The sequence below is a fragment of the Nicotiana tabacum genome, chromosome 12, assembly GCF_000715075.1.
Source record: "Nicotiana tabacum cultivar K326 chromosome 12, ASM71507v2, whole genome shotgun sequence".
Taxonomy (NCBI): Eukaryota; Viridiplantae; Streptophyta; class Magnoliopsida; order Solanales; family Solanaceae; genus Nicotiana; species Nicotiana tabacum.
The window spans coordinates 122,884,921-122,911,563 of NC_134091.1; the positions used below are offsets into that span (position 1 = coordinate 122,884,921).

Sequence of the window (26,643 nt, forward strand, 5' to 3'; positions counted from 1 at the left end):
CGGATATACACTTGAGCCAGCTGCTCGGAAGAATAGGTAGTCATCACAGGAATGAAATGAGTTGACTTGGTCAGCCTGTCCACAATCACCCAAACTGCATCAAACTTTAGCTGAGTCTGTGGAAGCCCAACAACGAAATCCATAGTGATCCGCTCTCATTTAAACTCCGGAATCTCTAATTTCTAGAGCAACCCACCTGGCCGCTGATGCTCATACTTCACCTGCTGGCAATTTAGACACCGAGCTACATACTCCACTATGTCCTTCATTCTCCTCCACCAGTAATGCTGCCTCAAGTAATAATACATCTTCGCGGCACCTGGATGAATGGAATACCATGAGTTATGAGCCTCCTGAAGAATCAACTCTCGCAAACCATCTACATTGGGTATACATAGCCTGCCCTGCATCCTCAATGTACCATCATCCCCAATAGTGACCTCCTTAGCATCAGCGTGCTGGACTATGTCCTTAAGGACAAGCAGATGGGGGTCATCATACTGACACTCCCTGATACGATCATAAAGAGAAGACCGAGAGACCACACAAGCCAATACTCGACTCGGCTCAGAAACATCCAATCTAACAAACTGGCTGGCTAAGGCCTGAACATCTAATACCAATGGCCTCTCCGCTGCTGGAAGATATGCTAAGCTCCCCAAACACTCCGCCCGGTGACTCAAGGCATCGGCCATCACATTAGCCTTCCCGAAATGGTACAAAATAGTAATATCATAGCCCTTAAGAAGCTCCAACCACCTCCGCTGACGCAAGTTAAGATCCTTATATTTGAACGGATGCTGCAAACTCCAGTGATCAGTGTAAATCTCACAGTGGACACCGTACATATAGTGTCGCCAGATCTTCAAGGAATGAACAATAGCTGCTAACTTAAGGTCGTGGACATGATAGTTCTTTTCATGGGGCTTCAACTGGCGTGAAGCATAAGCAATAACTCTACCTTCCTATATCAGAACACACCCAATACCGATCCGAGAAGCATCACAATACACTGCGTAAGAACAGAAGCTGATGGTAGAACTAGAACTAGAGTCGTGGTCAAAGCAGTCTTGAGCTTCTGAAAGCTCTCCTCGCACTCATCCGACCACCTGAAAGGAGCACCCTTTTGTGTTAATTTGGTCAAGGGCGATGTGATAGATGAGAAACCCTCTACAAAACGACGATAATAACCAGCCAAACTAAGAAAACTCCGAATCTCCGTGGCTGAGGACGGTCTGGGCCAACTCCGAACCACCTTTATCTTCTTCATATCCACCTGAATACCCTCACTGGACACCACGTGCCCTAAGAACGCCACTGAACTGAGCCAAAACTCACACATGGAGAACTTTGCATAAAGCTTCTCCTCCCTCAACCGTTGCAACACGATCCTCAGATGCTGGCCATGCTCCTCATGTCTACGAGAGTACACCAGGATATCATCAATGAATACAATAATGAATGAGTCAAGATAAGGCTAAAACACACTGTTCATCAGATGCATGAACCCTGTTGGGGCGTTGGTCAGCTAAAAAGACATCACAAGGAACTCATAATGACCATATCGGGTCCTGAAAGCTGTCTTAAGAATATCTGAGTCCTGAATCTTCAACTGGTGATATCTTAACCACAAATCAATCTTGGAGAACACCCTCGCCCCCTGAAGCTGGTCAAATAGATCATTAATACGCGACAAAGGATACTTGTTCTTAATTGTGACCTTGTTCAACTGCTTGTAATCAATGCACATTCTCATAGTACCATCCTTCTTCTTCACAAATAGAACTGGTGCACCCCAAGGTGACACGCTTGGCCGAATAAATCCCTTATCAAGGAGTTCCTGAAGTTTCTCCTTCAATTCCTTCAACTCCGTCGGTGCCATACGATACAGTGGAATAGAAATGGGCTGAGTGCCCAACACTAAATCAATACCGAAGTCAATATCCCTATCAGGCGGCATGCCCGACAGGTCTGAAGGAAACACATCTGAAAAATCTCGCACCACCGTAACAGAATCAATAGCAGGGGTCTCTGCACTAACATCTCTCACAAAGGCCAGATAAGATAGACAACCCTTCACAACCATCCGCTGAGCCTTCAAGTATGAGATCACTCTACTGGGAACATAGTCTGTAGAGTTGCTCCATTCAACCCTCGGCAACCCCGGCATCACCAACGTCACGGTCTTCGCGTGACAATCTAGAACTGCATGACATGGAGACAACCAATCCATACCCAAAATTAGGTCAAAATCGACCATACCATGCAACAAGAGATCCACTATAGTCTCCAGACTCCCAATAGTCACCACACGTGACCGATATACACGGTCCATAATAACAGTATCGCCCACCAGTGTAGACACATGAACATGTGAAACTAGAGACTCACAGGGCATATCTAGATAATGAGCAAAATACGATGACACATATGAATAAGTAGAACCAGGGTCAAATAATACAGAGGCATCCCTATGGAAAACTAAGACAATACCTGTGATCACTGCATCGGAAGCAATGGTATCTGGTCTGGCGGGAAGAGCATAGAATCAGGAATGACTGCCACCTGATCGGCCTCCCCCTCTAGGGCGACCTCTAGCTGACGGTGCCCTACTCCTAGCTGGCTGAACGGGTGGTGTAGCAATTGGTGCAGAAGATGCAGTCTGACTCCTCTACTGTGCTGGACCTCCCTGACGATGAGGACACTGCCTCCACATATGCCCAAACTCCCCACACTCAAAATAACTCCATGGTGCGGGTGATGGGGACTGAAGGGAGCCCCGAGCACCAGGATAATTGGTAGAAGGACCTGGCATAGACGAGCCCTGACCCGATGGAGCAAGAGACGAACTATGAGCTGGAAGGGCACTGAGAGATGAGTGACCCTGCTGATAACTGTGTGAACCATGGCCAGATGATGCACCACGGTGAACTGGGCGAGCCGTCTGAGCATGCCTGTAAGGACGACCCCTGTCGTGGTAGAACTGACCTCCAGAAGGAACACCGTTGAATCCACCATGTCCATAAGACCTCTTGGCCTCCCTCTCAACCCGCTCCTGGCTGCGGACCATCTCTATCTGACGATCAATGTCGACAACCTCATCAGAAGTAGCACCAAACACCCTCTCTCTAGTCATAAGCAACCGCAGCTGAAATGTGAGGCCATCAATAAACCTCCTGATCCTCTCCCCATCTGTGGGAACCAACCAAACTGCATGACGGGCCAACTCATAAAACCTCATCTCGTACTACATCACAGACATATCACCCTGACGAAGCTTCTCGAATTGCCTACGCAGCTCCTCTCTGCGTGACTGAGGCACGAACATCTCCAGGAAAAGAACGAAGAACTGCTGCCATGTAAGGGGTGTTGTGCCGACTGGCCTACGCCTCTCGTAAGCCTCCCACCAACTGAAGGCAGCCCCAGAGCACTAAAAAGTAGTGAATGAGACCCCACTGGTGTCTAGAATACCTGTCGTACGGAGCATCCTCTGACACTTATCCAAGAAGCCCTGTGCATCCTCTCCCTCTGTACCACTGAAAGATGGAGGCTGGAGCCTCCCAAACCTCTCCAATCTACGTTGCTCATCATTAGGCATGATAAGAACCACAGTCCTGAGCGGCTACAACAGGCTGGGTTGGTAGTACCCCCGGTGTCTGGAGTCCCTGTACCACCTGCTCTGGTGTACGGGCGGCGGGAGTCTGAGCACCTCCCCCGGCTTGAGAAGTGGCTGATGCGGCCGGAACAGAGACCGCATGAGCAAGACTGGTGCACACGGTCAGAATCTGAGTAAGGCCTCCTGAAGGCCTGAAATCACAATGGGCACGGGTGGTGCCTCAGCTGGTCCCACAGGCTCATCCACAACTGGAGCCTGCTCCTGAACAGGGGAAACTAGTGTACATGCAGGTGCTGCCCTAACTGTTATGCGAGTTGCACCTCTGCCCCTAGCGCGGCACCTACCGCGACCTCGGCCTCTCGTGGCCCCGACTGCCCAGTAGTACGTGTCCTCACCATCTGTGAGAGAATAGAATAACAAAAAATTAGTTAGCAGAATCAACAGATTCGCACGACAAGAATTCAAGAATGTGAAGTTTCCTAAGGGTTCGATAGCCTCTCAAAGATAAGTACAGACGTCTCCTTATCGATCCGCAAGACTCTACTAAACCTGCTCATGACTCGTGAGACCTATATAACCTAGGCTCTGATACCAACTTGTCACGATCTAAATCCTAACATGTCGTAATGGCGCCTATCGATGGTACTAGGTAAGCCATCATTTCCAAAATACACCCAATATTTAACAGAAAAGTAAATCAAGATATTTGAAATAGGTAAAGTTTTTATAAACAAGGGGGTAAAACCCAAAACACAAGTGCGGAAATAACTCCCAATATCGGGGTGTCACTAAGCCATGAGCATCTATACATAATCAGTCTGGAAATGAAATGACTGTAACAGTTTGGATCCAAATACAATGAAAGAAAGGATAAGGAAGGAGAAACAAGGACTACGAACGGCAGGCAGCTACCTCGATATCTCCAACGGTCAGCTACACGAAATATCAACACTCTCCGCGTCCAAAAACTCCTGGATCTGCACACGAGATATAGGGTATAGCGTGAGTATAACCAACTCAGTAAGTAACAATAATAAATAAGGAACTGAAAGATAGTGATGAGCTACAGAGTTATAATTCATTTTCATTAGTCTCAACAAGAAAAGTAGACATGCTTTCAAATCCGGCAAATTAAGTCAAATCAGTTTATTCGTGCCAAATTCAAGTAAAAATCAGATCAAAGTATCTTTCAGAAGTTTTCCAAAATCAGTGATATATGGCAACTATGTGCAATAACAATGAAATCATATACATCCTCTCAGGGAAACAATCACTCAGTCCTCCAATTCACTCTAACCTCACAATCACTCATTCCTAACAGCCACTCATTCCTCACAGTCACTCAGCACTCGACACTCGACACTTGCACTCAGTAGGTACCTGCACTCACTGGGGGTGTGTACAGACTTCAGAGGGGCTTCAACCCAAGCGCTATATCAAGCCAAATCATGGCATACATCAATGAAAACATGCTGCAGCGTGCAGTCCGATCCCATAAATATCCTCACAATCAGGCCCTCGGCCTCACTCAGTCAGCAATCTCTCCAGTCTCACGGGCTCTCAGAAATCAGAAAAATCATCCCAAACAGCAATAATATGATATATCAACAAGAATAATAGAGACTGAGATATGATATGCGAATAAAACTGAGACTGAGTCCAAATAGCATTTAGCAGGTAATTCAACATGTAACACGGCCTCTATGGATCCCAACAGTACTAACACATAGCCTAAATATGGTCTCTAACATAATTCACAGTCAAATTTCTATAACACATGAAGAGCATATAGTTAACAACAAGTTTATTCAACTTCTCAGTTTCAAGGAATGGACCAAGTCACAATTCCCACGGTGCATGCCCACACGCCCGTCACCTAGCATGTGTGTCACCTCCAAAACAATCATATAACACCAAAATCCGGGGTTTCATACCCTCAGGACCAGATTTAAAACTGTTACTTACCTCAATTCGAGCAAAACTCTACTCCAATATGCCTTTGCCTCGCGAATCGGCCTCCAAACGTCTCGAATCTAGCCACAAGCAGTATAATACAATCAATACGGACTAAAGGATTTAACTCCACAAGAAAAAATATGAGATTATAAATGAAATACGAAATTGGTCAAAAATCCGGGCCCGGACCCATGTCTCGAAATCCGACAAAAGTCACAAAACCCGAAAGCCCATTCACTCATGAGTCTAACCTCCCGTTGCATCACTCCCTTGGCCGCTTCTGTGGCTTACCTCCCACTTCTGTGGGTACGCACCTGCGGTTCCCACTCCGCAGGTGCGATTACACCAGCAGTGGAAAATTTTAGCAAGCTTACAACTTCAAAACTTGATCCGTTAATCACCCGAAATCAACCCGAGGCCCCCGGGACCTTAACCAAACATACTAACACGTCTTAAAATAGCATGCGAACTTAGTCGAATTCAAAAATCACCTCAATTAACTTCAAAAATATGACTTCCACACGCATTCAAGCCTAATGAACTTTGAAATTTCTAAATTCTACAAATGACGTCGAAACCTATCAAACCAAGTCTGATTGACCTCAAATTTTGTACATAATTCACAAATGACACCACGAACCCACTCCAACTTCTGGAATTCCAGTCCGACCCAGATATCAAAAAGTTCACTCCCGGTCAAACTTCTTAAAAACTCAACTTTCGTCATTTCAAGCCTAATTCCACTATAGACCTCCAAATCACAATATAGACACACTTCTAAGTCCAAAATCACCTAACGGAACGGAACTAGCAGAACTATCAAAATTCAAATCCGAGGTCGTTTACACATAAGTCGACATCTGGTCATCTTTTCCAACTTAAGCTTTCAATTACGAGACTAAGTATCTCAATTCACTCTGAAATCTCTCCGGGCCCGAACCAACCAACCCGATAAGTCATAAAACAACAGTGAAGCACAAAAATGAGCAAAAAATGGGAACGGGGCTACAACTCTCGAAATGATCGGCCGGGTCATTACAAGGAGCATCGGAAGACAAAGACGAGTGAAGGTTGCACAAAAAGAGGACAAAAATGTAAGAAAAGAGCACAAAAATTCCAAGTTCCCAAACGGTGCTACAGACTAGGCTTCGCGAGGTCTATAGCCAGCTTAACCGCGCTATAGACCAGGCCTCGCGAGGTCTATAGCTAGCTTGACCGCGCTACACACCAGGCTTCGCGAGGTCTATAGCCAGGTTGACCGCGCTATAAGCCTGGCTTCGCGAGGTCTATAGCCCGATAATTAAAAGTCGCGGGTTAAAAGTCTCCAACCCGGATTTGGACTCAAGGACTTCAACCCTAGCCTATACATACTCCCTAAACATGTCTAAGAGAAGAGGAGGACAATTTTAGAGAAAATTTGATCTAAGGGAGACGTTTTTGAGAGGGTATTCGACTTAAGGAGGCAAGAACACGCTAGGAATAAGGCGAAGAATTCTTCTACGAGTTTTTCACTTCCTTCTTCCTATTTTCATTATTGGTTATGAATTCTAGTATTGTACTTTTGCATACTATTATGAATAGCTAATTTGTTATATAGGGTTTTGATGGAACCTTTTGTAGGATAAATTCTTATTACGTTTTTATATAATTGAGTCGTTGGATTTCTCTACTTGTTCAACTACGTATTTATTATTGTTGATTGAATGACCATCAATTGACCATGCCTATTTAGTGTGTATATTGCTCGAGAGAGAGTACACATTTAGGTAGTTGTTGAACAACATCGCTCCTAACGTATGTGAGAGATCAATACGGAGTGTTTAAAAGCAGGATTAGAGATAACAAAACCTTGGTGCGATCGTAATGAGCGGTGAATTAGTGCCAGCTAGCATAGTTCGAGAGAATATGTCTAGTATATTATGGTAGTTGCTCGAGAGAGAGCTACGACACCCAAAGAACTCACTATCGGTAGAGAATACTTAGGCGAAATTATATAAGACATAGCGGGAAGGATTTCGACAATTGGGAAAATCATAACTCTAGACCTCCTTAATCTTGTCTCCAACCCCTAGTATCTCTAGTTGTTAATTCACTACTTTAATTTGTTGGTTAATTAGTTTATCATAATAATCTTTATATTTATAACTTATGAATTGTTCGAACTTACCTTCTTAGTGATACTTAACAATTATAACAAACCCTTAGTTCTCTGTGGGATTCGACTCCGGACTTTTAGACCGGATTATATTTACAGCGACCGCTTATCCTTTTTAGGATTAGAGTTTGGTGTGATCAGATAACATGATGATTGACCAGAGAATCGAAAGAAAGTTTCTATAGAGTTCATGATTTCAAACTTTACGTGTCAAACAATTATAGCCGGATTTTATTGACTACTTAATTTTACAAGCAATTAAGGCGACAGAAAAATAAGGAAAGAGGAGAGGAGAAAAAAAAGAAAAATGGTATAACTAAATCTCCTAATTTAAGGTACTAATAATGAATTATATATAAATTGTAAGCAAACTTTGTTTAGGGTGGGTAATATATAAATTAAAATAATTTTGGTAAATAAGTTTCAAATATTATATAGGAAGGAAAAAATTCCTAAAAACTTTGAGCTTAATTTCAACCTAAACCTTAAGATAATGGATCGAGCGGTTCAAAACTTTTATATATTAACATAACTCAAACTGTATGTGCAAAATATTACTCTTTTTTCTCTCAACTTACACAATTGGACCGCATTTATCCCCACACCATTATTCATACTCCCTAAGACTCTTCTCTAAATTACAACCAACATAAGTTAAAAGAAAAATGAGTAATGATCAATGCTCTTTTGTCATTGCAATGTACTAGTTTTAAAGGGGATCTTTTGTTTGGGGGTGTCCTTTAAACCCTTAATTAGTCCGAATTAAAAATATAAAATTTACGGGGCTTTACAGTTGCCATGCTTTAAAAGTGTAGCTATATGGTACTAGCAAAGGTGTAGCCTAATATGTTGATATACGACGTAGATCCGGATGATTGATGGAAGAAACACCAAACATATTCCAAACTTCTCGCTTCACCGGCCGGCTGATGGAAATATATAGACTGACTACCGGAGATATTCGTGTTACTTCGTCTGCACTGGTTTGTACACGAATGCGTGAGTTATACCGAATACTCATTAAATTATAGACCACTTCAAATATTTATTTTCGAGAGGGATAATCAACTCCGTAAATATCGATCGAAACTTGAACCTTTGTATAGGTATGCAATTTCAGAAAGCACAACAATTGAAATAGGTAGTCCATATTGGTATCAGATCTATTCCCATATTCCGATCTTTTTATTTTTTTGACCCATTTCTTGAGTAAAGTCTCCCAACTATATTTGAAAATGAATTGACTATCCATATGTAACAAATTAAAGGTCACATATTATATTGTACTAGTGTTGCTTAGAGTTGGAGACGATGCCTAGAAAAGTACTATTGCTTATAAGATACTCCCTTCGTCCCAATTATGTGACATCGTTCCAATTGGCGAGAGAATGTTCTTTGACGGCAACCTTTTGACGTGTTTTATAAATATATTGTATCGTTAACTATTGTGACTTATAGTACTTTTAACGTACTTTTCAATATATAAATTTAATTTCGAAAAATTTAAAATGTATGTCCAAATACAAAGCCAAAATTAAAAAATTTGAATCTCGAAAAACGAAAAGTGACACTTGAAACAGAAAGAGTATATAGCAAAGGCCACACTTCAAATGGAGTAGTTATCGGATATGAAAACCGTTGCTATAGGGGGTATTACAAGCATGGTCTTTATCAACGAAAAGGCCATGTTTTTCCATCTCAGGATAAACATCGCCTTAGGGTAGAAGTTACCCTTGTTTAGGCCACCATTAAAAAGCATTGCCTTATTAGATAGAGAAGTGTGGATATTGATCAAGACCATACATTTTGATACTTTAGCTCACTACGATGAAAGGATTTATATGTTGTAGTAAAGACAATTAAGAGAAATTCAGAATTAAGTTTTCCTATCCGCTGATGTATTTGGCAACAGAAATAAACAGTTGCCTTTGGCTTCCCACAATTTATTATCCCTTTAACCACAACTAGCTAGAGAAAACAAATATATTTAAACAATTCCTTATTCACAAATAGAATATTGAGTTGATCTAATTGATTTTAGTTTTAAAGATTGGTTAAATTAACTTTCGAGAATCGAAAAATGTCATATAAATTGCCATGGAGGAGTACATATGACAAGTTTTAATCTCTGCATGATGGCTAGTGGTGCATTAATTACATGCTCATAGAAATGTAGGTGCTAATTACATGCCCAAAATACACAAACAGAAGCTACAAAGAGGAGTTACGTAGGGAGAGAGCACTAGATAGAAAAACAAAAGCAAAAATTGATAAGACCTTGCAACAATAACGTATACACTACTAGATCACATCAACTAGATGGAAGTAGAATTTGGATTATAAGGAGGAAGGGGACTAGAAGGAGGGAGAGCTGGTGTCCTTGGCCACGGCGGGCGCGGGAATGGCGACCGCGGCGGCTTGGGCGGGAACGGGAACGGGAACGGGAACGGGAACGGGAATGGCGGCCGAGGCGGCTTCGGCGGGAACGGGTGCGGTGGCCGAGGCGGCTTGGGCGGGAACGGGAATGGCGGTCGAGGCGGCTTAGGTGGGAACGGGTGCGGTGGCCGAGGCGGCTTGGGCGGCCGAGGCGGGAACGGGAAGGGAGGCATTGGCTCAGCATAGCCACACATACCATAAAAACAAAGACTAGGAAATTGACATCTATGTTCACAACTTCCACAATGAAAAGGGTTCATATTAGTATTAATACAAAGCCCTCTACAACATTGCCATGTAAAAGGACATCTAATACCACAAAGCCCACAATTATTCACATCACTAGTAACTTCAACACAACGATTCCTACAACAAAGCCTCTTTATTCTAGGAGGAAACTCACCTTCATTACAAATCCAGGGCCTATTCCAACAACCAATGGCTCGTGGATTTTTCACTACTACCCTTTTAAGCCACAAAGAAGAAGAATTGGACGAGCCATTTGTGACATTATAATTTTCTTGAAACCCTCCAACTATTTCTACTTGTGGAAGTAACAAAAATGAGATCAAGAAAACTACTAACTCCAAAAGGTAATTATGCATTGGTAGCAAAGAACATAAAAGAAGCTGGATATTGGTTTTTCCTTTTTGGTAGTGAAGAAAGTATTATATTATATAGTTGAAGGGGATATGGTTATTTTCATGCATGAATTGTAAAAAGTTACTTATCATGTTTTTGTTACAAGGGTTAGTACTTTCAGATGATTCTTGTTTAGAGAGTGGTCGGCACAGTATGATATAAGTTATGGTTTACGTGATTTGATGAGAGGGGAGAGAATGAATGATGTTGGGATTAATTAATTGCACTTTCTACTTAAAAATGTGCTAAAAACCGGTTCTTTAGATATGTATCATGAGAATACATCTCTTTCGTTATGATCTACCCTTCTACCTTGAGCGGAAATAGTTTTTTACCGTCATAAGGTAAGGATACCCTCCCCAAATATAATCTTATGTATAAGATTACATAGAGTATATTATTGTTGTTGTATTATCCTCTAGCCTTCGTTAACCTTTGATATTTAGGGTCCATTCGAAAATTACTGTGTAATTATTAGGTTGTGTATAGTTATTTCATTGTAATTGTGATATTGTGTAATTACATAGTAATTGCGATGACATGTTTGTTTGGCTTAATATAATTACGTACAGTTTAATTCTCAGTGTCATGTTTAGTTGCACGAGTGTAATTATATAGTTTAATTTTTTATTTGAAATAAAAGTTTATTATAAAAATTAAATAATTCTGTTTTCATATGAACATACATACATACAGTATATAGTATTTGGGGACATATATACATCTGGACACGCGTTTCGCACGTGTACCTCATACTAATGAGTATCAAAATTTTAAAATCACATAAATCTTATAAAAATATATTTGAGTTGTAAAATTAAAGTCGTTAAATGAAAAGTGCAATTTCTTTAAAATAATGAATGTTTGTCTAGTTATATCCTCAAATCCGTATTTAGTTATATATCCTCATATCCTTATAGTAAATTCAATATATGAGTTACGCGTTTTCTTTAGAAGCCCAAACGTACAGAGTAGCACAATGTGTTGACTCATATTGAGATTATCGACAACAATATTTCACTTCTATATATGACCTATATACTTTTTTTTTGAGGAAATAACTTGGAAAAGCAAGATACCATGTATAACGTCCTAAAAGAAAAGAAGAAAAGAAACTTGACCATGTTTTTTTAGAAAAACCAAAAACAATATGTGAGATCTATGTAGATTTAATAACTTATTTGGTTTTGTTATGCAAAATAATTTTGATATTAAGAAAGCGATTATCACATAAGTCGTCAAAATTAATTATTTTTGTTAAAGTAATGATAATTAGCTCAGAAAGCAATATCTTTCAAGTAAGTAAAGCCAAAAAGATAAAAATATATAACAAATAATTCAAGAATTTGTGAATATCATAAAAGTAAGAGGAAAGGACAAAGATGGTTTGTGAAACAATAATACATCAAAGGTTGATATCTGGTATAAACCAAATAAAAGCTATAAGCTAAGAGCGGTTAGCGAAAGAGGAGAAAGGAAACTACTAAATACAAAAGAGAAAAAAATTAACTTTGTTATTACACAAATTGAATCTATGAGATCTCATCCCATAAATATTTATATATATAGAGAGAGAGATAAAGGAAATCACGGGAAGTCCTTCAAACAATTCTTGGCTTTTTGTCTCCCTATTTCTTCCAAACTTAACCATTGTCCCTTCAGTTCCCTATAGTTCTTGTAATAAAGGTGAAACTACTAATTGCCACATTAATATTTCATAGTAATTAGTTGTGAATTCAAAAGGTTTGACAGATACATTCTCAAATAACCCCTACATTGAATGTACTATTGATTTTGAAGCAGAATATTTTTGGAGAGTAACTGAAGGAGAATATGAATATCTTTAAATTTAATTGGATTCATTGAATTGAGTGACTGATCAATTTTTAGAGTACTACCGTTTCACGTCTAATTCATCCGGTGTAATTAAGAAATTATTTAATTGTAGGTTCTTTATTATTTTAATGATCCGATCGATCATTTGAGTATTACAGTCATGTTCCCCCATTTACTGCTCAAATTATACTTTACAATTGTTATGTGACTTATCGGGGTAATTGGTTTGGGTCCGGTGAGGTTTTGGAATGAATTGAGACACTTAGTCTCCAAGATGAAAACTTAAGTTGAAAAGGTTGATCGGATATTGACTTATGTGTAAACGACCCCGGAATAGAATTTTGATGATTCTAATAGCTCAGTAGGATGATTTTGGATTAGGAACGTGTCCAAAAAATTATTTGGAAGTCCGTAGTTAAATTAGGCTTGAAATGACTAAAATAGAAATTTAAGCTTGGAAGTTTGACCGGGGAGTTGACATTTTGATATATGGGTCGAAATCCGATTCTGGAAAGTGAAATAGGTCCGTTATGTCATTTATGACTTGTGTTCAAAATTTGAGGTCAATCGGACTTAATTTGATAGGTTTCGGCATCGAATATAGAATTTGGAATTTCTTAGTTTCATTAGGCTTGAATTGGGGTATGATTCGTGTTTTTAGTGTTGTTTGATGTGATTTGAGGTTTCGACTAAGTTCGTATGATATTTTAGGACTTATTGATGTATTTGGTTGAGGTCCCGGGAGCCTTGGTTGAGTTTCGAAGGGTTAACGGAGTAATTTTTTGACTTGGAGCCTTGCTGGAATTTTTCTCATGCACTATATGGTTTCCTTTATCGCGTCCGCGAGACGAGACTCGCGTTCGCGAGACGAGACTCGCGTTCGCGAGATGAGACTCACGTTCGCGAAGAGGAACTGAGGGGCTGGCAATATTTTCTCTTCGCGTTCGCGAATGGTTGGGCTGGTTGTGCATCGCGAACGCGAGAAGGGTGACGTGTTCGCGAAGAAGAGAGGAGGCAGTTGGGGACCCCATGCAATTGATCTACGTGTTCGCGTAGGGGAGGTCGGGTTCGTGAAGTAAGGGGCAGCGAAGCATCGCATTCGCGGTTGGTTGAACATGTAGAAGGCATTTGAGGCAGAAGTACTTTGTACTTCGCGAACGCGAGGGAGATGTCGCATTCGCGAAGGAGAAATTTGGGCGGAACGAAATTTGTACTTCGCGAACGCGAGGCAGTAGCCGCGTTTGCGAAGAAGGAATCGCTGGGCAGAAAGTTTAAGTTCTAAAAATGGATTTTGACGAATTGGAGCTCGGGAAGAGGCAATTTTTGGGAGATTTGCAAGAAAAATAATGGGGTAAGTATTCTTAACTCAATATTAGTCAAATTACCCGAATCCATGATTGTTTTTAACATTTAATGGGTGAATTAAGTTAGAAAATTTAGAAAATTCTCTTGATTTAATTTGAAGATTTGAGGGTCGAGTTGATGTCGGAATTAGGTAAAACTTTTATGGTTAGACTTGTGATTGAATGGGCTTTCGCATTTTGTAACTTTTGTCAGGTTTCGAGACGTGGACCCTACGGGCGATATTTTTGAGTTAAATTTCGGATTTTGTTGGAAAATTAGTATTTTCATATGAAATTAATTCCTATAATTTGTATTGACTGAATCAAATTAATTATGACTAGATTTGAGGCATTTGGAGGCCGATTGGCGAGGCAAAGGCATTGCTGAATAAAGAATTTCATGGTTTGAAGTAAGTAATAGTTCTAAATTTGGTCCTGAGGGTATGAAATCCCGAATTTTTATAATACGTGATTGGTTTTGAGGTGACGCACATGCTAGGTGACGGGCATGCACCGAAGGAATTGTGAGGATATTTATGGGATCGGGTTACACGCCGCAGCATATTTCTTTGATTTATGCCATGATTGGCTTGTTATAGTGCTTGGACTGAAAGAGCCCCTCTGAAGTCTGTACATACCCCCAGTGAGTGCAGGTACCTACTGAGTGCGAGTGCCGAGTGCTGAGTAATTGAGAGAAATGAGCGACTGTGAGGAAAGAGTGATTGTTGCTCTAAGAGGATGCATTGATTTCACTATTGTTGCACTTCAACAATTATATATCACCGTTTTGGATATTTCTGAAAGACATTATCTTATGTTTTATTTGATATGAAATTATTGTTTGAGTTTTAAATGTTGAACTTGAAAGCATGCCTACCTTCTTATGTTGGAAATTACTGTGATTAAACTTAGTTGTGAAGCTCGTTACTACTTTCAGTTCTTTATTTAGTATGGTTACTTGCTGAGTTGGTTGTACTCATACTACACCCTGCACCTCGTGTACAGATCCAGGTACTTCCGGATATGGCGGTTGCTAGTTTTTTTTAAGCTTTATCTGTTGGAGACTATCGACGTAGCTACTTGACGTCCGCAGACCTTGACTCTCTTTCCTTTTAGTTTTTGTACTGTTCTATATATTCAGATAGTATTTTATCAGTCAAACATTATTATCATTTAGATGCTCATGTACTCAGTGACACCGGGTTTTAGGAGTATTTTATGTCGGGATTAGTGAGCCTTTAGTATTGAATTTAAATATTATGTTTTCAAACTTAAAAAAAATTGTGGTTTATTGAGGTTGTCGTCTTGCCTAGTATTGAGATAGGAGCCATCACGATAGGCCTGAATTTGGGTCGTGACAAGTTGGTATCAGAGTCTAGGTTACATAGGTCTTACGAATCATGAGCAGGTTTAGTAGAGTCTAGCGGATCGGTACGGAGACATCTGTACTTATCTTCGAGAGGTTGTTGAACCCTTAGGAAAATTTCACCTTCTTGTATTCTATCGTGTGAATTTGTTGATTTCGGAAACTAAATTTATGTTATTCTATTCTCTCACAGATGGTGAGGACACGTACTGCCAGATCGGACGGTCAGCCACCAGTGCCACCAGTTAGGGCCGCGAGAGGTCGAGGCCGAGGTAGAGGTCGAGGTGTAGCTCGTACAACAGTTGGATCAGCACCTGTAGCACCACCAGTTGCTCCAGCTCAGGAGCAGATTCCAGATATAGTTGAGCCAGCGGGACCAACTCAGGCACCAGCTGCACCTAATGTGATTCCAGGCCTTCAGGAGACTCTAGCACAGATATTGACAGTTTGCACTGGCCTTGCTCAGGTGTAGGTAGTGCATGGACTTCAGATATCGGGGGCACTACCAGCCCAGCCGGCTGCAATTGCTCAGGCCCCGGTTGTCCCCGTTATAGCAGATGATGAGCAGAGAAGACTTGAGAGATTTGGGAGGCTTCGACCTCCATCATTTAGCGGTGCTGAGTCAGAAGATGCTCAGGGTTTTCTGGATAAGTGCCAGTGGATGCTTCGGACAGCGGGTATTCTGGAGACTAGTGGGGTCTCATTCACTACTTTTCAGTTTTTTAGGGCTGCCTTCAGATGGTGGGAGACTTGTGAGAGGTTCCTTCATATGGTCGGTCGGTGCAGTACCACTTACATGATAGGAGTTCTTTGTTCTCTTTTTGGAGAAGTTCGTGCAGCAGTTTCGCAAGGAGGAGCTGCGTAGACAGTTTGAGCAGCTTCGGCAGGGTGGCATGTCTGTGACCCAGTATGAGATGAGATTTTTTGAGTTGGCTCGTCATGCAGTTTGGTTGGTTCCCACTGATTGGGAGAGGATTAGGAGGTACATTGATGGCCTCACATATCATATACGGTTACTTATAACTCAGGAGAGGGTATCTGGAGCTACTTTCGATGAGGTGGTTGACATTGCTCGGCAGATAGACATGGTCTGTAGCCATAAGCGTAGAGAGAGGGAAGCCAAGAGGCCTCGTGGACTAGGTGGTTTCAGCGATGTTCCTTCAGGGGGTCAGGTTTACCACGGCAGGGGTCGTCCTTACAGGCACGCTTATACGGGTCGTCCAGTTCACCGTGGTGCATCATCCAGCCATGGTTTGTATAGTTCTCATTAGGGTCAGTCATCTCTTAGTGCCCTTCCAGGCCATAGTTCATCTTGTGCCCCTTCAGTTCAGGGTTCATTTGCACCGGATGCTTCTAGCGGTTATTCTGGTTCTTGGGTCCCAATTCAGTCCCCACCACCACTAGTGCTGGGGAGTTGCTTTGAGTGCGGGGAGTTTGGCCATATGTGGAGGCAGTGTCCTTATCGCCCGGGAGGTCTAGTGTAGTAGAGGAGTCAGACTATGACTTCAGCACCAGTTACTTCACCATCCGCCCAGCCAGCTCGGGGTGGGTTTCAGTCAGCCAGGGGTTTCCCAAAAGGGGGAGGCCGATCAGGTGACGGTCAGGCCCGATTCTATGCTTTTCCTGCCAGGCCAGATGCCGTTGCTTCAGATGCAGTGATCACATGTATTGTCTCAGTGTGCCACAGGGAAGCTTCTATATTATTTGACCCTGGTTCTACTTATTCGTATGTATCATCTTACTTTACTCATTATCTGTATATGCCTCGTGAGTCCTTAGTTTCACCTGTTCGTGTATCTATGCCGGTGGGTGATACTATTATTGTGGACTGTGTGTATCAGTCGTGTATGGTAACTATTGGGGGACTAAAGACTAGATTTGATCTCTTATTGCTTAATATGGTTGATTTCGATATAATCCTGGGTATGGATTGGTTGTCTCCATGTCATGCTATTCTGTACTGACACGCAAAACCGTGACGTTGGCGATGCTGGGGTTGCCGAAGGTCGAATGAAGAGGTTCTCTAGATTATGATCCCAGCAGGGTAATTTCTTATTTGAAGGCCCCATGTATGGTTGGGAAGGGGTGTTTGTCGTATTTGGCCTTTGTGAGAGATGTTAATGCAAATACTCCTACTATTAATTCAGTACCGGTCGTGCGAGACTTTCCGGATGTATTTCCTGCAGACCTGTCGGGTATGCCACCCGACAGGGATATTGATTTCGATATTAACTTGGTGTTGGGCACTCATCCCATTTCTATTCCTCTGTATCGTATGGCACCAGCTGAATTTAAAGAATTGAAATAGCAACTTTAGGAACTTCTTGATAAGGGGTTTATTAGGCCTAGTGTGTCTCCTTGGGGTGCACCAATTCTGTTTGTGAAAAAGAAAGATGGTACTATGTGGATGTGCATCGATTACAGGCAGTTGAACAAAGTTACAATCAAGAACAAGTATCATTTGCCGCGTATTGATGATTTATTTGACCAGCTTCAGGGAGCGAGGGTATTCTCCAAAATTGATTTGAGATCTAGGTATCACCAGTTGAAAATTCAGGATTCAGATATTCTAAAGACGTCATTCAGGACCCGTTATGGTCACTATGAATTTCTCGTGATGTCTTTTGGGTTGACCAACGCCTCAGCAATATTTATGCACTTGATGAATAGCGTATTCCAGCCATATCTTGACTCATTTGTCATGATATTTATTGATGATATCCTGGTGTACTCACATAGCCAGGAGGAGCATGCACATCACTTGGGTATTGTATTGCAGAGGCTGAGAGAGGAGAGACTTTATGCCAAATTCTCTAAGTGTGAGTTCTGGCTTAGTTCGGTGGCATTCTTGGACACATAGTGTCCAGTGAAGGAATTAAGGTGGATCTGAAGAAGGTAGAGGCAGTTCAGAGTTGGCCCAGGCCATCTTCAGCTATTGAGATTCGGACTTTTCTCGGCTTGGTCGGTTATTGTCATCGCTTTGTGGAGGGCTTCTCGTCTATTACATCGCCTTTGACTAAATTGACCCAGAAAGGTGCTCCTTTCAGGTGGTCGGATCAGTGTGACGAGAGCTTTCAGAAGCTCAAGACTGCCTTGACCACAGCTCCAGTTCTAGTTTTGCCTTAAGCTTTAGGCTCTTACACAGTGTATTGTGATGCTTCTCGGATTGGTATTGGGTGTGTCTTAATGCAGGAGGGTAGAGTGATTGCTTATGCTTTGCATCAGTTGAAGCCACATGAAAAGAACTACCTTGTTCATGATTTAGAATTGGCAACTATTGTTCATGCATTGAAGATTAGGAGGCACTATCTCTATGGTGTGTCGTGTGAGGTATTTACAGATCATCGGAGTCTTCAGCACTTATTCAAACAGAAGGATCTAAATTTGAGGCAGCGGAGATGGTTGGAGTTGCTGAAGGATTATGATATTATTATTTTGTATCATCTCGGGAAAGCCAATGTGGTGGTTGATGCCTTGAGTAGGAAGGCGGTGAGGATGGGTAGCCTTGCATTCATTCCTGTTGATGAAAGGCCTTTGGCAGTTGATGTTCAGGCCTTGGCTAACTAGTTTGTGAGAGTAGATGTTTCGGAGCCCAGTCGGGTTCTAGCTTCTGCTGTTTCTCAGTCTTCCTTATATGATCGTATCAGAGAGTGCCAGTATGATGATCCCCATATGCTTGTCCTTAAGGACACAATTCATCACGGTGATGCCAGAGATGTTACTATTAGGTATGATGGGGTATTGAGGATGCAGGGTCGGATTTGTGTGTCAAATGTAGATGGACTGCATGAATTGGTTCTTAAAGAATCCCACAATTTATGGTATTCCATTCATCCGGGTGCCGCTAAGATGTACCAGGACTTGAGGCAGCACTATTGGTGGAGAAAAATGAAGAAAAATATAGTTGGGTTTGTAGCTCAGCGTTTAAATTGTCAACAGGTGAAGTACGAGCATCAGAGACCGGGCGGATTATTTTAGAGACTTGAAATTCCGGAGTGGAAGTGGGAGCATATTACCATGGACTTCGTAGTTGGACTCCCGCTGACTTTGGGAAAGTTTGATGTTATTTGGGTGATTGTAGATCGGTTGACCAAGCCCGCACATTTTATTTCGGTCGGTACTACTTATTCTGCTGAGCAGTTGGCTGAGATTTATATCCGTGAGATTGTTCGCCTTCACGGTGTGCCAGTGTCCATCATTTCAGATCGGGGCACGCAGTTTACATCACAGTTTTGGAGAGCAGTACAGCGAGAATTGGGCACACAGGTTCAGTTGAGTATAAAATTTCACCCTCAGACGGACGGACAGTCCAAGCGCACTATTCAGATATTGAAGGATATGCTGCGCCCTTGTGTCATTGATTTTGGGGGTTCTTAGGATCAGTTTCTGCCACTCGCAGAGTTTGCTTACAATAACAGCTACCAATCGAGCATTCAGATGGCTCCGTATGAGGCTTTATATGCGAGATGGTGTCGGTCTCTAGTGGGTTGGTTTGAGCCGGGTGAGGCTAGGCTATTGGATACTGATTTGATGCAGTATGCTTTGGAAAAGGTTAAATTGATTCAGGATCGACTTCGCACGGTGCAGTCTAGAAAGAAGAGTTGTGCCGATCGGAAGGTCTGTGATGTTGCTTATATGGTTGGGGAGAAGGTTCTGCTTAAGGTTTCACCCATGAAAGGTGTGTTGAGGTTCGGGAAGAAGGGCAAGTTGAGTCCTAGGTATACTGGGCCTTTTGAAATACTTAAGAAGATTGGAGAGGTGGCTTATGAACTTGCTTTGCCACCTAATCTATAGGGTGTCCACCCAATGTTTCATGTATCTATGCTCCGGATGTATGTGGGGGATCCGTCTCATGTTTTGGATTTCAGCACAGTGTAGTTGGATGGTAATTTGACTTATGATATGGAGCTAGTGGCCATTTTAGACTGGCAGGTTCAAAAGCTGAGATCAAAGGACATAGCTTCAGTGAAAGTGCAATGGAGAGGCTAGCCAGTCGGAGAAGCTACCTGGGAGATTGAGCGGGAGATGTGGAGCAAATATTCACACCTATTTGAGATTTCAGGTATGATTCTAAACCCGTTCGAGGATGAACGTTTGTTTAAGAGGGGGAGAATGTAACGACCCGGCTGGTCATTTTGAGTATTAGAGCCTCGTTCCCTCATTTACTGCTCAAATTATACTTTATAGTTGTTATGTGACTTGTCAGGGTAATTGGTTCAGGTCCGGTGAGGTTTCGAAATGAATCGAGACACTTAGTCTCCGAGATGAAAACTTAAGTTGAAAAGGTTAACCGGATATTGACATATATATAAATGACTACGGAATAGAATTTTGATGATGCCAATAGCTCCGTATGATGATATTTGACTTAGGAGCGTGTCCGGAAAATTATTTGGAAGTCTGTAGTTAAATTATGCTTGAAATGGCTAAAATAGAAATTTAAGCTTGGAAGTTTGACCGGGGAGTTGAGGCTTTGATATCGGGGTCAGAATCCGATTCTGAAAATTGGAATAGGTACGTTATGTCTTTTATGACTTGTATGCAAAATTTGAGGTCAATCGGACTTAATTTGATAGGTTTCGGCATCGAATACAGAAGTTGGAATTTCTTAGTTTCATTAGGCTTGAATTGGGGTAAGATTCATGTTTTTAGATTTGTTTGATGTGATTTGAGGTTTCGACTCAGTTCGTATGATGTTTTAGGACTTGTTGGTGTATTTGATTGAGGTCTTGGGGGCCTCAGTTGAGTTTCAGAGGGTTAACGGAACAATTTTTGGACTTGGAGCCTTGCTGGAATTTTTCTGATGCACTATCTGGTTTCTTTCATCGTGTTCGCGAGATGAGACTCACGTTCGCAAAAAGGAACTGAGGGGCTGGCAATATTTGTGCTTCGCGAATACGAGGCAGTAGCCGCGTTTGCAAAGAAAGAATCGCTGAGCAGAAAGTTTAAGTTCTGAAAATGGGACTTCGTCTCATTTTCCAGTTTTGACGAATTGGAGCTCGGGAAGGCAAGCGTGTGAATCGATAGCATGGAAGGCCAACAATTTCAACTTTGACATCAATAAAGTTAGTTCCGTATCCAAGAACAATGCATATGTCTTTATCTTTCCAAAGTAATGCAACACCACCAGTGAGTCCCACTGAGCCAACTGCTAGGAGTCCCTCAAACCCCAATGCCACTTGAACCGATTCAACTTTTGAAGCTGGAACTTTAGTTTCTTGCAAAAAAACTAAATTGGGCCGCTTATCATGGACAAAGTCCTTCAGTTCTGAAATTGTACGTGGGTTCCCAACCCCACGACAATTCCAAATTATTGAACTCATTGGTCCTGACGGGCCTGGGAACCAGTACCCGCCTCGAATCTGTTTTTTGGATTCTCGTATATTACCATCGCACCCCTTAGTTCTAATTTTCTCTTTTTATCCGTTGGACAGACTATAGCATCCTCCACACATATAGTCTTTCCATTCCTAACCTTCGTTACCCTAACCAACCCAAGCTTTTCACTCTCTATTTCCATAACTTGCACACTCCCCTTTTTAGACCCCATCCCCACATTTTCCATCATTTGTTCTCCCTCATTACCATTCCCTACACCCTCTCTCCTAAAATTTGCGGAATTCCCTCCCCTATTTTTTAGGATAGGATCACTCCCTTCCCCATTTCTCGCACCCTGATTTTCTCTATCCCCCGATGAAGTCGGGATTTCCTCATCCATCATGTTTCTCTCCTCCGCCCAATTCTCTAGTTTCAACCACCATGCTCCAGCCATGACCACCGACCTCCTCTCTGTTTGTAGCCAGGAACCATATGCAAATAATTCGATAGTCTGTCCACAATTTTGCCATAGTTTACAGCAAAACTTATCAGTATAGCCGAGAATACCACAGTAAAAGCAAAAGATTCCTAGTCGTTCATATCTGAATAAGACTTGTATACAGGACCCCCCAGGTCGATGGATATTCATTGTCTTTTTCAGAGGGTTTCGAACGTCGATTTGAACCCTAACGCGCATGTAGTCTCTCCAAATGGAATCATGATTTTTTGTGTCAGCATACTAAAATTCCCCGAGTGTATTGCCAATATCCTTAACCACTCTCTCTGATTGGAGAGCGCCTACCAGATCTTGTATTTGGATCCAGATTTCGAGTTTCGTCAATTCAACATATCTTGGGTTTTGTCCTGGCGGAAGGGGCTTCATAATGATCGGGCATTATTCATAGTTCCATGGTCCGTCCTTTAGAGTCCCAGTATAGTCCATTTCATCGAAGAATTGGAAAGCAAAATATTGTTACCTAGTTCTTTCAGCATCATACATTCCATTGGCCGGATAGCCTTGGCCAATGCGTCCTTAAATAATTTAGGATTTATGTCCTTATCGGTAAGCACCCGGGCTACAATACACCATTGCGTGGTATCGTCATGCAAGCTCTGGCTGGCTAGGTCTACATCGTCTCTATAGTCTAAATCAATTTCTGAGTCACCGAGATTTAAGTCGGACATTTCCTCCCACGAAGGGCTACCGTCAGTGGGATGTGTAGAAGCCATAGTCATCAATAGCGGACGAAAAAGGCGAGAACTCTAGTTATTAAAGGAAACTTGTTATGAAAACAAGAGGACCGCTCTCACACAGAGAGAATAAATTTTCTATTGAAGTTGAATAAGTATATTGAGCATATTTATGAGTACAATTATGAATTTATTGGACTATTGAAAAACCCTAAGTAATGGTGTGAATGAGGTAGTTGGAGGCGTGGTCATGTGGATATGAAAAGGGGGAAGTGAAGGGAAGAAAATGATGCAAGTTTGATGGGTTTTGGTGGTGGTTTGGTGAGGGCCGGCCGGTGGAGATGGGTGGTGGCTAGGTTTTGAGAGACTGTTGGCATACTTTGTGAAATCATAATCTTTCTTTTTGTTTTCCCTGGCATAACTTGTAAAAACAAGTATAACCCGTTTTGAGTTATGACCTGCCAAGTTATTTTTATACAAATTATTTTTAACGGAGACAATTTAAATAACGGTCTTAGATGATTCTATTTGTGCAAATCTCCCTATTATTCAACATAGGGGAAAATCATGAATAACTATTGTATGGACCAAAAATTACCTTTGATATGATTAAAGGAAAATCTACACAAAATACCTATTTGGGCCAAACTAATTACCCAATCAAAACTTTTTACATAATACACCTATGCGGTCTAAAATATTTACCCTGGCTTTATACCGACATTCTCCTTTTCCCATTAATTACTCTTTGTGTCACGACCCAAAATTTGCTATAGGTCGTGATGGCACCTAACGCCGCCGTCAGGCAAGCCAACGTTGATTTATCAATTTATTTACCCATTTTATTACTTTCGAGATCATAATCTCTATTACTTAAATAGTATAAAATAAAATTTACAGGGTTAAAAGATAATAACTACGTGAAATACAATAACGAACAACCAGTAGGAACCCCCAAAATCCTATGTCACAAGTGTATGAGCATTTTCTAAATAGTACAATAATAATACAACATCTGTCCCGAATGTAGTAAGACATAATAAAATAAAGAGTACAATGGGCACTCGGTGGACTGCGATGTGTAGCCTGGAATGCATCTCACATAAAATCTCCTCAACAGGTGAGTCTATGCTCCAAGGTGAACATCAAATGAACATGTCAGATCCTGCACATTTAATGTAGAAGTGCAACATGAATACGTAAATCAACGCGTACCTAGTAATTATCTAGCCTAACCCCTGAGAAATAGTAACGAGGGGTCGACATTGACACTTACTAAAAGGTCCAATAAAATAATGTAATAAAACATGAACAGATATGAAGTATACGGCAATGATGGAGTATATCTGTAAGTTACATAATCTTTCAATTACCTCTTTTAAAGCAAGAATTTCTAAATCTTGTTTTCTACCTTAACAGCTCAGTATTGCCAAGTGTCATTATCAAATAAATAAGGAATACCATATAAATGTCGGGCGTCAGTGGAAAGATTAGCTCGTGAATATTCGGTCTACTAGCGATATAACGCACGATTCTGACGAGGTCGTTCGGCCCGATCCGAAATAATTTGTACACTACCGAGGGTCGTGCAGCATGAACCATAGATGCATCTATATACTGTCGAGACGTTCGGCCCGCTCTATAAGAAAATGAAGGAAGTTACCGAATTACGAGACACGTGTTTATAATATCGTACATGAGTACAACATGGATGTAATCTTTACCATTTCTCAAATAACTCTCCCACAACTCAAGGTGTTGGGTCGTCCTATATCGAGTATTCCCTTATGTTTTATTCTCGTTATCTCATGACGGTCTTTCCGGCTCATTTACCTATGATCGTACGATAAAAAAGATATGTTATGTTGGTACTCGATTGAGTAAGGCACCGGGTGCCCGTTGCGGCCCTTCGGTTTGGGTCGTGACAAACTTGGTATCAGAGTAGTTCTGTCCTATGGAGTCTACAAGTCGTATTTAGTAAAGTCTTGTTTATGGGTGTGTGTGCACCACACTTATAAGCAAGAGGCTACATGGCATTAAGATTGTCACTCTTTCTTCTTATTCTCTATCGTGTGGTAGAGTTCAGTAGTAAGAATTCAAACTCCTAAATTCTATTTTATTTATAATACAACGATACATATATCCTAAAAGACAGTTGGTAAGAGACTGATTGTGGTTATGGAAGAGTTGAGTCAGAGGAACTCGATTTTGCATCATGCCCTAAGGCATGAATATCTATACACCCATAGGGTAAAAAGAAATGAGAGAATCAGAAGGTAGATACAATTTTCAACAAGTAAAAGAATCAAGGTGAAGAAGGGTATGGGGTACCCAGTTAGTGAAGATTATCTGTATTTACAATTCAGGCAGAGAAATATAAGCATTCTGAGTTACTCTCAACAGTATCAAAGATATATACACTTGAAAACACCCATCTCAGTTATGCCATATGGGAGCTAACAGATATAGTTTAAGACAATGATGGGATATCAAGATCTAGCTGGGATTAGAGTAACCCAAAATGGTTGATGGATTGTTAGCGTTAACAGACATTTCCGAAGAATATTGCAAGCATGGTAATAGTTCTCCTTGTGAGACATCCAGATAGTGCACTCTAGAATAGAATATTTAGATATGAATACTAGAATGTCCAAAAAATTTAGAAGATTGGCACTAGAATCCTAAAAGGAATAAATATTTACCTTTGTATGGCTCTCGTCCCAAGTAAAGAGAGAATGTTAGGCAACTCGAAGAGCCAGTGAATGGATCAAGGGGAGATAAAAGTGAAAGAATGTTTTGTTGAAGTGTTCAGAATAAGGTGATAGACAGAAATATCAGCTAGAGAATAAGAACAGAGTAAATGAAGCATTATGAGTAAGATATGATAAATGGGTGATAAAGGTAAATCAAAACATGACATGACAAAATCTATAGTCAAGTGAAGAAAAAGACAAGAGGTGACAGGCCTTGAGACAATAAAAGAGTATATACCAAAGGTCATATCCTCATTTTGAGAAATGAGTTGGTGACTCCAACGTGATTACCAGAAGGCTAAGTTAGACCCCCTAGTAGTAACAGAAATTAGTATGGTCTAGTAAACAAGATAAAATCGAACATGAATTAGGGACCAGAGGATTTGATAATAGTCAATATCGTTATAATTTCAGAGATCGCGTTCCGGTAATAATAGAATGAACAACAAAAGAATAACCTTTAAATGTCATTCAGGAAGACGCTTCCCTAAAGAAAGCACTATGAACAGAGCGAAGCTTAAGGGACTAAGTGTACTAGTTACACTAGGTATCATCCTCGTGCGTAAGAAATTTAGTTATCCCTGGTACATAAGGGTTACTACAAGGCAAGTAAGAGTCCGTGAATATGTGAAATGACGCCGAAGAGGTAAAATATTTATAGGTAAATCTTCATAACATCAAATATTAGTACTCCCCTAAAGGGGAAAGATGGTGTGATATGGTATTAAGTTGGAGTTATGTGGTTCAGGTAACTATGGAATAGTAAAGGAAGAATGTGGTAAAAAGGCAAAAGGAATGAGATTGTATTTATTCAGATCCTACAGATATGATACGACTCCAAAATATTATGCAAGTACGACGCCAGGGAGAGGCAGTAAGGGTTCCCGTACCAGATGTTATTGATAAATAACTGGTTTGGTACTACACTAGTTAACATGGTACATAAAATGATCTTAAATATTACTCTTTTGGCTATATGTTGGGAGGTATGGAAAGGAACATGTAAATATGGAGACAAAAAGAAGATTGTG

At 41.2% G+C, this 26,643-nt stretch overlaps 1 protein-coding gene across 1 annotated transcript; it reads right to left on the minus strand.

Moving 5' to 3' along the window:
- Nucleotides 1-10,042: 10,042 nt before the first annotated feature.
- Nucleotides 10,043-11,020, minus strand: LOC142167369 (uncharacterized). The gene has a single exon (XM_075227533.1). It carries the CDS (start codon nucleotides 10,766-10,768, stop codon nucleotides 10,043-10,045), a length of 726 nt encoding a protein of 241 aa, XP_075083634.1. The 5' UTR covers nucleotides 10,769-11,020.
- Between the last annotated feature and the right edge of the window lie 15,623 nt (nucleotides 11,021-26,643).